A 12,025-nucleotide genomic window follows, 5' to 3' on the forward strand; every position below is an offset into this window, starting at 1 on the left:
CTATTCTTGTAGTGGCCTAAAATTCCCTGAGCTCCCAGCTATGCTGCCTGCTGCTTTGCCAGTGTATGACAGAGCTCCCTGTGACAATGACACAGAACCATGACCTACTTTGCCCCCCGCAGGTCCAGATCTTGAGTGACAGCCTGCCTCACAGTTGCACCTCCAAAATACAGAGTTGTGTCTTCTGCGAGAATCCCACACTCGGTACAGGTATTTCCACCTTCTAAGGACATCCATAAATCCGGTTTAATTTCCTCATTGTCAAAGCGCTCTTTCAGGAAGGTCTGTAAGTAAAGTATGTAACATGAAGCACAGGTAAGTAAGATTTTGAAGTCTTTTTGATAACCACAGCTGGAACTGACCTAAATGTGTTTGAAGGGCTCAAGAACACTGTAAATTTTTCTCAGGGTGACTGAACATAATCACTTCTGGCTGAATATTTGGCTACTTGAACTGAATTGGCTAAATGTGAAAATATATTAGGGCTGGATTTTAACATACTTGGGAGATAATGCAGCAAATTAAAATTGGAATGTGCAAATGAATGAGCTGTTGGGTTTGCATGGCAAAGTCTTGATGGCAGAGGGCAACTGTAGGGGACTTCTGTATGCATGGGAGAAAAAATATTCTCTTTCCTCAGCAAAACCAGCAATCCTGGCATTAAGGAGTTAGCAGCAAAACTCCCCTAAAATTGAACCATTTTATCCCAAGTGTCCTTAATATGATTGATACATTACTAATTTAAAATTGCAAACAGACAATGATATTTGTTCATGTAATTTGTATTTCAGATGAAAAACAGAAGCTTATAATAATTCAAATGACATGATAATTGACCAGTTAGTTATTTTTAACATTTAAATTAGCAATATCCAACTAAAGTCCACTTGCTTGTTATTGGGTAACATGAGTAACAGTCAGGTGAATTAATTTTCTAATTCTATGCCATTTTCCTTTTTTCCCTACTTCAATAAGCTCTTTTACAGTAAAGACAATCTTTCTATTTTGTTCAAATACAACCATATGTGCAAGGGTGATTTACATCCTGTAATGATCAAAAGATTAACAATGAACTTTATCACAGTTTTTTCAGGCTAAGTGTTATTTTCAAAGCAACAAACGCGTTCTTGAATAATGCAGTAGTAGTTTTGTTAAAAAACTGACGAAAGGGCTGAAAATGGATTTGACTGTCTTCAGGCTGACAGGAATCAAAGGTAAATTTCCAGTGAGATCAATCTCTCCTCTCTATCCTTCCCAGTCAAACACATGCCAAAATTCATTCTTTAAAACATGCAATAAAATTACCTTCAGTGTCTGGGTCAAGTAGCAGTTTGGACCCGAATACCCAGGATCACAGATGCATTGCTCATTCAAGCAGTCTCCATGACCTCTACAGTTTTCCAGACAACCAGGGCCCAGATAGAAATTATCAATGGCCCACTGCATATCTGAGTATTTCTGGTAGAACCGAAACCTCACAGGACTAGAGAGAAAGGAATGAAGAAAACCAGACATATGCGTAAAACAACTTTTCTCAATTGAAAAAATGTGATTAAACACAATATGCTCACGGCTGTACTATCTTCTGAGCTTCCACAAGCAGTGGAAGTATTTACTGAAATTGATTTTTTTACATATCCATAATGTAATGAACATGAACACTGCTATTCTGCAATATCCTTGAAAGAAAATAAATAGGCAGATGTCCTGTCATGTTTCCAGGAATGGATCTTAATCCAAGACAAAATGAGTAGCAAATTCATACTTACTTGCCCACAAGGCTTTCAGGCAGTGTGTAAGTCACTCTTTTCCATCCTTTTGTGGGAAAGAAGACAGATGGCTGTGAGACACTCCCAGAACATTTTGGATCGGCTGGTAAGCACTGAGGTACTAAGTAACTCCAGCTAACGCCAAAGTCAGTGGAGTACTGCACATGGACCTGATTTTGTGCAAGTTTTTCTGAGGTTTTACATCCAACAGAAACCTAATAAAGAAGAAACCATCAGCAATTAAGAATTAATTGAGGTGGGGGAGTTTAAAAAGGGTTTGAACCTGAAAACAGACTGCAGAATTTTGCTTGAAATGATGGCAGTATCAGTGCCTGTATGGTGCCAGTCACCTGCAGATCTCTGATATTCTCAAGACTGAGAACAGACACCATGTTGTGAATTTTGTTTACTTCTATATAGCTCACATTTCTGGATTTCCAGATTTTGACACTTGTGCCTTAAACCCCAGTACCACATAACAAATAAAGTTAATATCCTCTCCCGCACAACCTGAGATTTGAATATTTCAGAGAAGGCCACAGATTAGGCAGACCACCTTTATGGATGGATGTGCAAAAGGTTCTTACAATTTCCATATATTGCTGGGTTATTTTCTTAATTTAGGTAGAGGGGTGTACGGAGGCCAGTTTGGGTGCAGGTTTGATGTGAATACATGACAACCCAGGAGCAGAGTGAACTACTGTGGAGCTGCTTTTCCCTCACCAGCAGCTGTAGATGTGCAATATCTTTATTTCACTATGCCCATGGAACTGCAGTACTGGAAGAGAAGAATGTGCCACCTCTGAGAACAGCCTGTGGTATTGAAGCTGACCAACACAGAGTAAGTGAGAAAAATGAGGATGGCCTAATAACAACATTTTTCCCAGAAGGGAACAGCTCCTGTGTAGGCCTATACATCATCCTTCCTCCTGAAAGATATACTTAGACCTGGAACAAAATGTGGTTTTGAATCCTGCAGTCAGATTTTACCTTGAACTGCATAATCCAGCCTTCTGTAGGAGTCAGGTCATGGGTGACTGCATAGACCTCTCTGCCATCGTGGCTCCCGCAGATCATGACACCATCAGGAGAATCACAAAATCTCTCAATTGAGCAATCATCATGGAATAACCAGTGTTCATTCACTTGAAAATAAATGGCCATGTCAGTAATATACAGTGACAATATAAATTAAACCGAGATTAGTGTTAACCACAAAAGGTGATTCATAGCTTTATTTTTCAGCCTACATGAGGATTATTTAGTATTGCTCCTGAGAATGTCAGTACCCCATTGTTCCCACATATGTATTACATTTATCACATTTATTGCTGAAAGCACCTTTTACTACTGTCTTACAGAAGCATTACAGCATTATGTTTTAATGATCAAGAAGTAAGGATCTGAGACTTACTTAAAATACAAAGTTCTATTGCACTGAACATTTTGGGAGAACCTTTTAATGGGTGTTGCCTACATGTCTGCACAAAGTCTTCCCCAGTGCTGGTAGCTGTTAAGCCTTATAAACATATTTTCTACAAAATTTAGTTGTAAAATGTCATTTAACTTCCCTAAAGAAAATTTTAAAAAGTTAGAAAATAGGGAACAGACACTCAGGATAAGAAATACGCTCAGAATAACCCGGCACTTTTAATTTTTTTTTTTTTTTTAAAATGAATTTTCTAAAGATATTCATGCAGTAAAAAAAAGCTGCATCACATCTTTTCATTTTGTTTTTTTGTGAAGAAAAAACAAAAGTCAAGGCCTCTATAGCAATGGGATTGTCGTCACAGTAAGACAAAGATTCAGAGGCTCAGCAAGATCTGCAGATCTTGTATAACTTGCATTGGCTTCCTGCTCCCTAGCTCAGAGCCAGGTGGAATGTTTACCTGTGGTTTTGTCCTCCATGGCCATGTCAAAGGCGATCCTGCCGGTGGGCCCCGCGTCGGCCGGGGAGCGCTCGTGCTGCGGCAGGGGAGCGCTGCTGAAGGTGTCGAGCATCACCGTCCTCTGGTCGGCTGAGCCTGAGATCAGCACGTTGTCGATGGCCCAGTCGTTCTGGTCCAGCCCGTCGTGCTTGGGCTGCCACCAGCGGAAACGTGTCCCGATGCTTTTGGCATCGTAGGGAAGGAGGATGTTCACAAAGCTGGAATAAAAGGTGGAAATCAGTTGTAGGAAAGCTGCAGGAGGAGGTCACTGCAGTGTGCTGTGCTGGGTGCTTTGACCATGTCTGTTCTCAGTGTTTCCTAGAATACATGGAATTTGGGAAAGAAGAAAAAGACCGGTCTAGTCTATGTTCCTCTAGGAGATATTTCTGAAACAAAAATCTTTCTGATCGCTCCCAATGTCATCCCTGGGACAGGGGCTCAGAGAGGGATGGGCAGGATCAGCACCCAGACTGTGGCATGGTTTGAACAGCCTCACTTGCTCCAGCTGTCCTTATGGGACTGAATGCAATGGTCTGGACTACCAGGGTGTGGCCATAAGGCCCTTATTGAGGGATGTGCTAAGAAGGAGAATGTGGAAGTAAAATGAAGATTGCTTTTTTCAGCCTGGAGCCATTCAGCCAATAGCAATGTTCCAGTAGAATTTTATCTGTTCCATTGCAACAGTAGACAATAATACACTGAAATCTCATGTCGAATTAAAGGACTAGTGATTTCAAGGTGTGCTCAAATAAAATAACAAATAGTGGGTTCCTTACATCCCCATTCTCTGTGAATCTTTTAAATTAGTTAGTGAGAAAAAGGTCAGCTCATATATAGGGATGTTTTTAATCTCACAAACATCTGAAAGTAGGGCTTGAGTGTATCCATTCTTTTGAAGGATAACTGCAGAAATGCAGTTTCTCATCTCCACACCATTTTATAACTAACTTATAACAATCAGTGAGTTTATGATCTTGCCAATAAAGAAATAGATTGCAAAGGTTAGCAACTTTAAGAACAGGATGGACATCACTACAGTAGCTATTAATCTTCCTGAAACCATTTAGAAATCTACCAGACTGCTACAGGCTCCTAGCTATTCTTGTATTTCTGGCCTAGCAGCTGCACAAATGCTGATGCTCTCAATACATGCACCAAGGCAATTCATAAATACCTGTAAGACTGTACAAGCTGAACTCGTACATCCAAACCTGACATGCAAACCACAGCACTAATATATCCCACAGGTTCTGGTGAAACATTCAAGACCAGCTGACTTTAGAGAGAAATTTACACAGGCAGAAAGAAGGTATCACAAACCCAGGCTTGCTGAATTGATCATAGAAAATTTCCATTAAGAGGCTCCAGGTGATTCCACCATTCACAGAATACTCCAGCAGCACTCCTTGGTTGCGGTTATTAGGAGTTATCAGACATCCATACATGAAATAAAACTGGATGAATTCTGCACTGGTGAGGTTCAAATCCACTGTAACTAACATACGGCTGCAGCCCTTAAAAGCAATGAAAAAATATGTTGGCTGGTGTTGTCTGGCAAAACTTAAGTTCATAAAAATTGTTAGACTATGCAGTCACTATTAATGTGGATTCATCCTGCAAAAATTTTAAAACTGTACAATATTTTATTAATTATTTCAAAGGTAAAGCTATAACAGAACAATATATATATATATGTTTTCCCTGAAGACATAATTTCAGTCATGCTTCATCTTAAAAATTCCTGTTGTGTATTTATATATGTTGCTACTTGTACCTTCAGTTTTACAACATTCATATATTCACCTTTCTTCTTAATAGAAGAGTTGCAGAAATCCACTCCTCCATTGTAAATCAAGAAGTTTTCCATGCAGAATTAATGAATCACTGATTATGTGCTAATGATTCAACTTATGCAAACCAACAAATGGCAAAGCAATTTTAGTATGTGTGTTTTCCACAAGACCTTATGTATTTCACATTGCTTGGTCTGTTGGTGTCTACTTAGTCCTACTGGAATTAAGCAAAAATGTAATGCTTCTGTAAGTTTATTTTAGAAAACTTTCATTCATTTTTGAACTTAGTTATGAATTTGACTGAAGAGCTCCACAAGCATAAATTTTACATGTTTCTAAAATACTATTTTGTAATTTTTTATAATTACAATGTTATCTGTTAGCAAACTGTAGTTCAGCAGCAGTCAGGGTTATATACCTACATAAGCAGCTAACCTAGGAAATTTTACTGTGAGCTTTCCCTGAAAACACCCACCTGTGAGACTTCTGAAGGATGAGGCCACACATGGATGCAATCTGCTCTAGGATGACCCTCCTTGAACAGGGAGGTTGGACCAGATGACCCACCATGGTCCCTTCCAACCCAACCCATTCTGTGTTTCAGTGGCTCTGTATTGTCAAGGACCACGTGCAAGTTATACAAGTGCAAATAGCTAGTTATTAATTTACCTCTGCCATCTGATTAGAAGCCACACCAAACTCTGGTCTGGAAGTTTGAAGTGCTATGAAGAGAGTCTTAGGAGGAAAATTAAAAGTCTACGTACTTACACTGTGCTTTAACCTACTAGGTTCTGAAGATCTCTCTACAGCTCCTCTCAGGAGCCACACACACTATATCTCATTTTCCTGACTGCAGCATAGCATGGAACGTGGTATCAGCTTTCCTGGAGTGTTTCTTTCTGACCATAGTCTGTAGGACCTGTTTGACTTTGGTCTTCAGTCAAGCAAAGGATTTAATTTTTAAAAATATTTGATATGCCTGCTATGTTACGCTGTTATTTTTTTAATGCCTTGCTATTTAACTTTTAAAATCAGTCCCATAGGTAGTGTCAAATGGAACAAGCTGGTCCCTGTGCTGGACACACACCCCGCTGAAGTGAAGAGCCATCCCAGAGGCGACGGCCCCGCAGACCGTGCTCAGTTTGCCCCCGTTCACCGTCAGCCAGTTCTGGTTGGAGGGCGAGCGGTTGAAGTTGTCTTTCAGCTGTGTTGGGAGGGGAGTCTCTGGCTCGTCGCAGTACAGCCCACCCCAGTGCTCGTCACAGCTGCAGAGCAAAACAAATGCACAAATCAGCTGGCAAAGGCTCTCCACGGAGGTTTAATCAGTGCCGTGTTATTAAGGTACCATCTTATTCTGCATAGGGGCATCATTTACCAGTGCACAACTGGTATGTGGGGGTTTCAAACATCTGGCATTTTGTCATTAATATGAAACAAAAATGACTTTTTTGAAGGCTTAGTGTTGTGTACCATTCAAGCTTCTAATACAGGGCACCCTCCCAAACACAGTAAAAGCAGTTAAAATACATTGTGCTTGGATAGATAAACCAAGAGAATGTACCAAACCTAAAAATGTCCTGCTAATGTTAAAGTTCAAGTTTCTGTAAAATTTTAGTGGATGGGTGCTTTCTTATCTCCATATAGTTCTCCCTTTTTTTTCCCCTCTGAAAAACATTCTTATAATGTATCAAAGACTGGATAACACCTTGGAACTGTGTTACGCTTCTATGAGATTTCATCAGAGATACTGTGTCTTGGTACTTCAGTGTTGTCACGTTAGAGGAGAACACAATAATATGTCTATTCTACAGTGAAGTATATTTCTAAAAAATACAGTCACAGTGCAATTATACAACCATTCTCCCATTTCTTCTGCCATTTGTGTCTGGGAAAAAAGCAATACATCCATCTGGAAGATATTTCTCTGTTGCCAAGACAGGCAAATCTGGGGGTTGTTGTTTGCTAGCTTTGCAGGACTCTATGTGGATTGTTATGCAAACAGTTTGAGGATCAAGCCAGTCTGCCTCTCCTGGCAAACCCTACCACAGAGCAGAGTCATCAGACCATCAAGGTAATGCCAGTCAAAAAGCAAAATCTGGCTCTGTGAAGAACTGGCATATATCCTGCTTAGTGGCTATGTCCCACCTTCAGCCCAGGTTCTCTGCACCCAGCACTAGGCTGAGAGCACAGGGACATGGTGTGAAATCCCTTGAGAATAAGGAGAACATATTCTGGGAAGCTCCAGGATTGTATGTCCCTGGAGGGATGTGCAAACTCAAAGGGTACCCTCTCCCTACCTGGTGGGAGGGGAGTTGATGCAGCAGAGGCAAGAGCAGAGGCAATGCATTGCCACTGAGGAAAGAACTGTCTGCTTTGGCCATGGAGCACGAACAGTCAGAGGTCTGGCAGATCCAACCCCTGCAGCTCCCCTTCCTCTTGTTACTTCTACTCCCAAGTGGCCCCAGTGCCCTGCTCAGTTTCAACAGTGAAATCCACCTCCCTTTGTAGAATTGTATCCCAGGTTTTCCTGCAAATTCATCAGAATGACAGAGGAGGACTGAAATGCTGCAGCCCTGGGCAGGACAGACGGCACTTACACACAATTGTCCTGCGTGCACTTCCCATGGCCACTGCACATGTCTATGCAGCCATCCCCGATGTAGACGTTGTCAATTGCCCACGTTTGCTGCTTGTCAAAAGGAGCAGGCTGGTGCCAGCGGAAACGAGTTGCCTGAGACCTTGGGAGAGAAAGAAAAACAGAATTCCGTGTTTTCTAGTGAAGGCAATCTTTATTTCGACTGAAAGGAAATATTAGTCTTGAGGCTAGACTGCTCTTAGAAGGTTTGTTTGATACCAGCATGACCCAGGGCTGGTTTCTGACAATGACAATATCCCTCCAAGAAAAGGGTGCTCACATTTTGAGAACAGAACAAAGCACAAGTGCTTGGTATCAAGCTGAGAGTGTGGGAGGTAGGAAATTGATCACCGGTGAAAGCAAAGCAAGTGGGCCATGGTTGGTGCAGTGGAGAGGAGGGTAGGAAGAAGGTGGTACTCCCAGCTGGAAGCTCAGACCAGTCATAAGCATGTCCTAGCACAGATCCAAACCTGAGGGATAGCTAGGAGCTGGATCAAGCCAGAATAATCCAAACCCTCTAAATTTCAACCTCAGCCAGTCAACAAGTCCAAGTCAACAAATTTACCTGACTTTTCTCTATGAATTCTCCCAACTACATTTAAGCAAGAGCAGCTCTAGGGAGTGGGCTGGGGACAGGTGAGGAGGCCCATGCAGGGCTTGCAGCATGACACTGGCTTTGCTCCCCTCCATCCAGGGCTCAGCTGGAAATGCTAAGAAATTATCTGTAGTGTGATCCTGGCTCTACTCAGTAAATTATATTCATTTGGTTGATTAAAACTGGCTTAGCTCCCTATATGTGAATTAAGTGTCCCAGCTCCCAAGATAGATGATGAAAATCTATTCAAAACAGTCAAGAGACACCAAATAGTTCTACAGCTCCTGCAGGTGTAGACTGTGAGTCAAGAGCTGTGAGCAGATGAATTTCTCTATGAATTAAAGCTAATCCCTCTTTACAGTACAGCACTAGATGGCAGCATTGAACTTTCTGTAGTCTGTTTCCTTTTGAAACTCAAAGAGAAATCACAATTATTATAAACACCAAAACCAAATAAACAGCAAAATCCCCAAAACCTATTCAGTGTAAAAATGGACCTCATATGACATTATTCTCCCATGAATTATTTCTTTATGAAAATGCTTCATGAGCTGAATAAATAACATGTTTATCCAAAGAGAAATCTACTGCTCTGAGCTCAGCTCAGCTGATCACCAAGCAGCATTTTAAAATTAAATATAAAAATTGTGAGGAATCCCTTTCAGAATAAAGGCAAGCACCTATATCTTACACTGTCTGCTTTGGCTGGGCACCACTAGCAATTAATGGAGCTGATGCTCCTGTGGGAAGCTTTGTATTTGCGTTTTAAAATCAGCTCCAGGTTAAAAGCAAGTGTCCATTTCCTTCTCGAGGCCAGAGGTGAGGTGCACTCTGGAGTGCAGGAGCCCTAAGAGGCTACACAGACATGAGTGGTGAGCACCAGGCCAAGCTACTGACTACCCAGCCTGTATGTGCCTCAAACATTCAGGCACAACTGGAGACACACACACCTGCTATTATATAGCTTGAAATAATAAAGCAGCATAAAAATTATATTGCATCTAGACTAAAAGGCCTATTAGCTGCACTGTTCTTATCCTAAAGCTTAACATCTCTCTTGCTTATGAGATAAGGTTGTAATAACCTCTCTCATGGAATGCCTATCTTGATAACTTTGGGAAATGGTAGTACTTCAGCCAAAAAATACAATTATAGGATTGGACAGAAGTGCAATTTTTGCCTCAGTAGGGCATCAGACTTCTTGTGACATATATACTGCTCAAAAAACTCTTCAGTCTTAAAATCACAGTTATTTATAAACCTGTGTTTATCTCAGGTGGTATCTTCCTTTCAGGTCCAAATTTAGTTGGTTTGGAACATCTATCCCAGCCCTGATTTATCCCATTCAACCCTAGAAAGATTAGTCTCAACAAAAATTTACAGTCTTCAAACAAGAACTGACAGGGTAATGAATTTTTACAGACAATATGTAGCAAAGCTGCACAAAAGAGGAAGCACAGAAAATTCATGCTGGGAAGAAGTCCTAAAAAAAATGCTATTACTTGATGTAACTGCACTGAAGATAGAGAAGAGTCCAGATGCTCCAAATGATTAGTAACAGAACATGGACTTTTCCGCTACTAATGTCAAAACGTGCAGCAACTCTATAGGCGCTTTCAGTACAATTGCTAAAAAATAAAGGTCTCAGTTTCCAAACTTGTATGTGCCTTTGGTGGCATCTCTCATGACAACCACCTCAAGGCACTACCTGTGCTTTGATACTTCTGAGCCAGCAGCAAGCTCAGCCTATGTCTATGTGAGGAGATAAGGCTCAGCAGGAGGAGCAAAACTGTGGGGTCTAACAGTGCTGAGAGCCTGATGCCCTTATTCCCTGGGTTTGCAATTTTTATAGGCTAGAGCTTCATTTACCTATACTTATTTGTTGCTATTTACATGGGCCAAACAAAAAGGACAAGGTATAATTGCTTAAACTCTATAATGTATCATGCATTAAAAATACCTAGTTATACTTTTAGATTTATTCTGCAGAAAACCAGAGGGAGTTACCTAGTATAGGGAGGCAGAGGCAAAGTAACCCGGGTCCACTTGTTGAAAGTGTCTGAAATGAGAATCCTCTGGAGATGGTACTTGTTGCATTCCACATTAGTGGGCAGACAGTCTTTCAAAATTGGGTGCCAGGTCAGCCCAAGGTCCACTGAATATTCCAGTTCAATAGCTAAGATTGGAAAGATGGTTAGTTACTTGATTTAGAGACCTATATCCATAGGCCTATAATAGAGTGCAAGCTCCTGACAGTATCACTGTCTGAACTGACAGAATACCCACCCAGAACTTTTGAAACCCTTGTGCCAGAAGCACAAAGCTACCTCCTTTGGTGGCAGTGTGGGAGGATGTGTTACATGTTGCTGAGCAGGTGTAGCTCAGGTGGAGTCTGCAGTACATCTCTGCATTGGCCACCTAACTCAAGATGCCACAGATGAAAAGACAGAGCCAACATTAAATTGCCAGGGTTAAGTCAATATCTGTAGCAGCAACATGCAAGAGAATAATGTGACAGCACCATGGCTACCAAACTTTGTTTCTCAGGCTTGAAGAGTGAGATTCAGCTGGATGTGATTGCTGTGTAAAGCAGAGCAACATTCAAATTCAAACTTTTGGCTGTCATAAGATGGCTTAGTCAGCCTTCCACCTCTCCTGCAGACCAGCTCATTTCATTATTCAGCACAATTTTAATTTGAGTTTGTTAGTTAGTGAGCTTGTTTCCATTCAAACACAGCCTAGTCACATTAAACTAATGTATTCATTTCTCAGTGAAAATCAGCAATTTAATTGTTTTGATGTTTATGGCTTATAAACTTTTATTATGAAAATTACGGGTTAGTCAAGTTTACTAAATACTTCAAGTCAAACTTTCATGCAGCCATGAAAAAGTAAATAATAATAGGCGCAGAAATGGAACTTGAAGTAAATGTTCCAGCTGCCAGGCATTCTGGCTGAGCTGGCTGTGTAAAACATGGAGCATGGTGATGGGGGGATAAATCTGTGATCTTCTTTTGATTACTACAGACCCATTTCTTCTACCTTCATGCACAGGGAATGACCCTTAATCACCCAATCAGTCCTACTTGATGTTTCAGCACCAAAGACAGTGCTATAGAAATACAAGGACAAGTAGATACAAACAAGGGTGAGTTTTTAGTGTTAAATTTCCCTCACCAAAAGAAATATTTTTCTCATCATGACTGGAAGCATGATTAGGTAGTCTCCTGCCTAATTTAATATGAAGTTAAGGTAATGCTAAGGGTTGTAGACAAAGAAACAAACAAAACTGCCCCCAATAAAAT

The 12,025-nt window shown here is 40.9% G+C and overlaps 1 protein-coding gene across 1 annotated transcript in view; it reads right to left on the reverse strand.

Moving 5' to 3' along the window:
* Positions 1-12,025, reverse strand: part of LOC131591457 (reelin-like) — a 225,268-nt gene that overhangs the window by 13,422 nt on the left and 199,821 nt on the right. The window contains exons 45-53 of the mRNA XM_058862180.1: positions 10,728-10,896; positions 8,088-8,228; positions 6,578-6,755; positions 5,018-5,211; positions 3,659-3,915; positions 2,760-2,914; positions 1,770-1,984; positions 1,306-1,483; positions 109-284 (exon numbers count right to left, since the gene is read on the reverse strand). Of these exons, the coding sequence (XP_058718163.1) occupies positions 109-284; positions 1,306-1,483; positions 1,770-1,984; positions 2,760-2,914; positions 3,659-3,915; positions 5,018-5,211; positions 6,578-6,755; positions 8,088-8,228; positions 10,728-10,896 (1,663 nt within the window). The remainder of the gene's footprint in view (positions 1-108; positions 285-1,305; positions 1,484-1,769; positions 1,985-2,759; positions 2,915-3,658; positions 3,916-5,017; positions 5,212-6,577; positions 6,756-8,087; positions 8,229-10,727; positions 10,897-12,025) is intronic.

This window comes from Poecile atricapillus, chromosome W (assembly GCF_030490865.1).
Source record: "Poecile atricapillus isolate bPoeAtr1 chromosome W, bPoeAtr1.hap1, whole genome shotgun sequence".
Taxonomy (NCBI): domain Eukaryota; kingdom Metazoa; phylum Chordata; class Aves; order Passeriformes; family Paridae; genus Poecile; species Poecile atricapillus.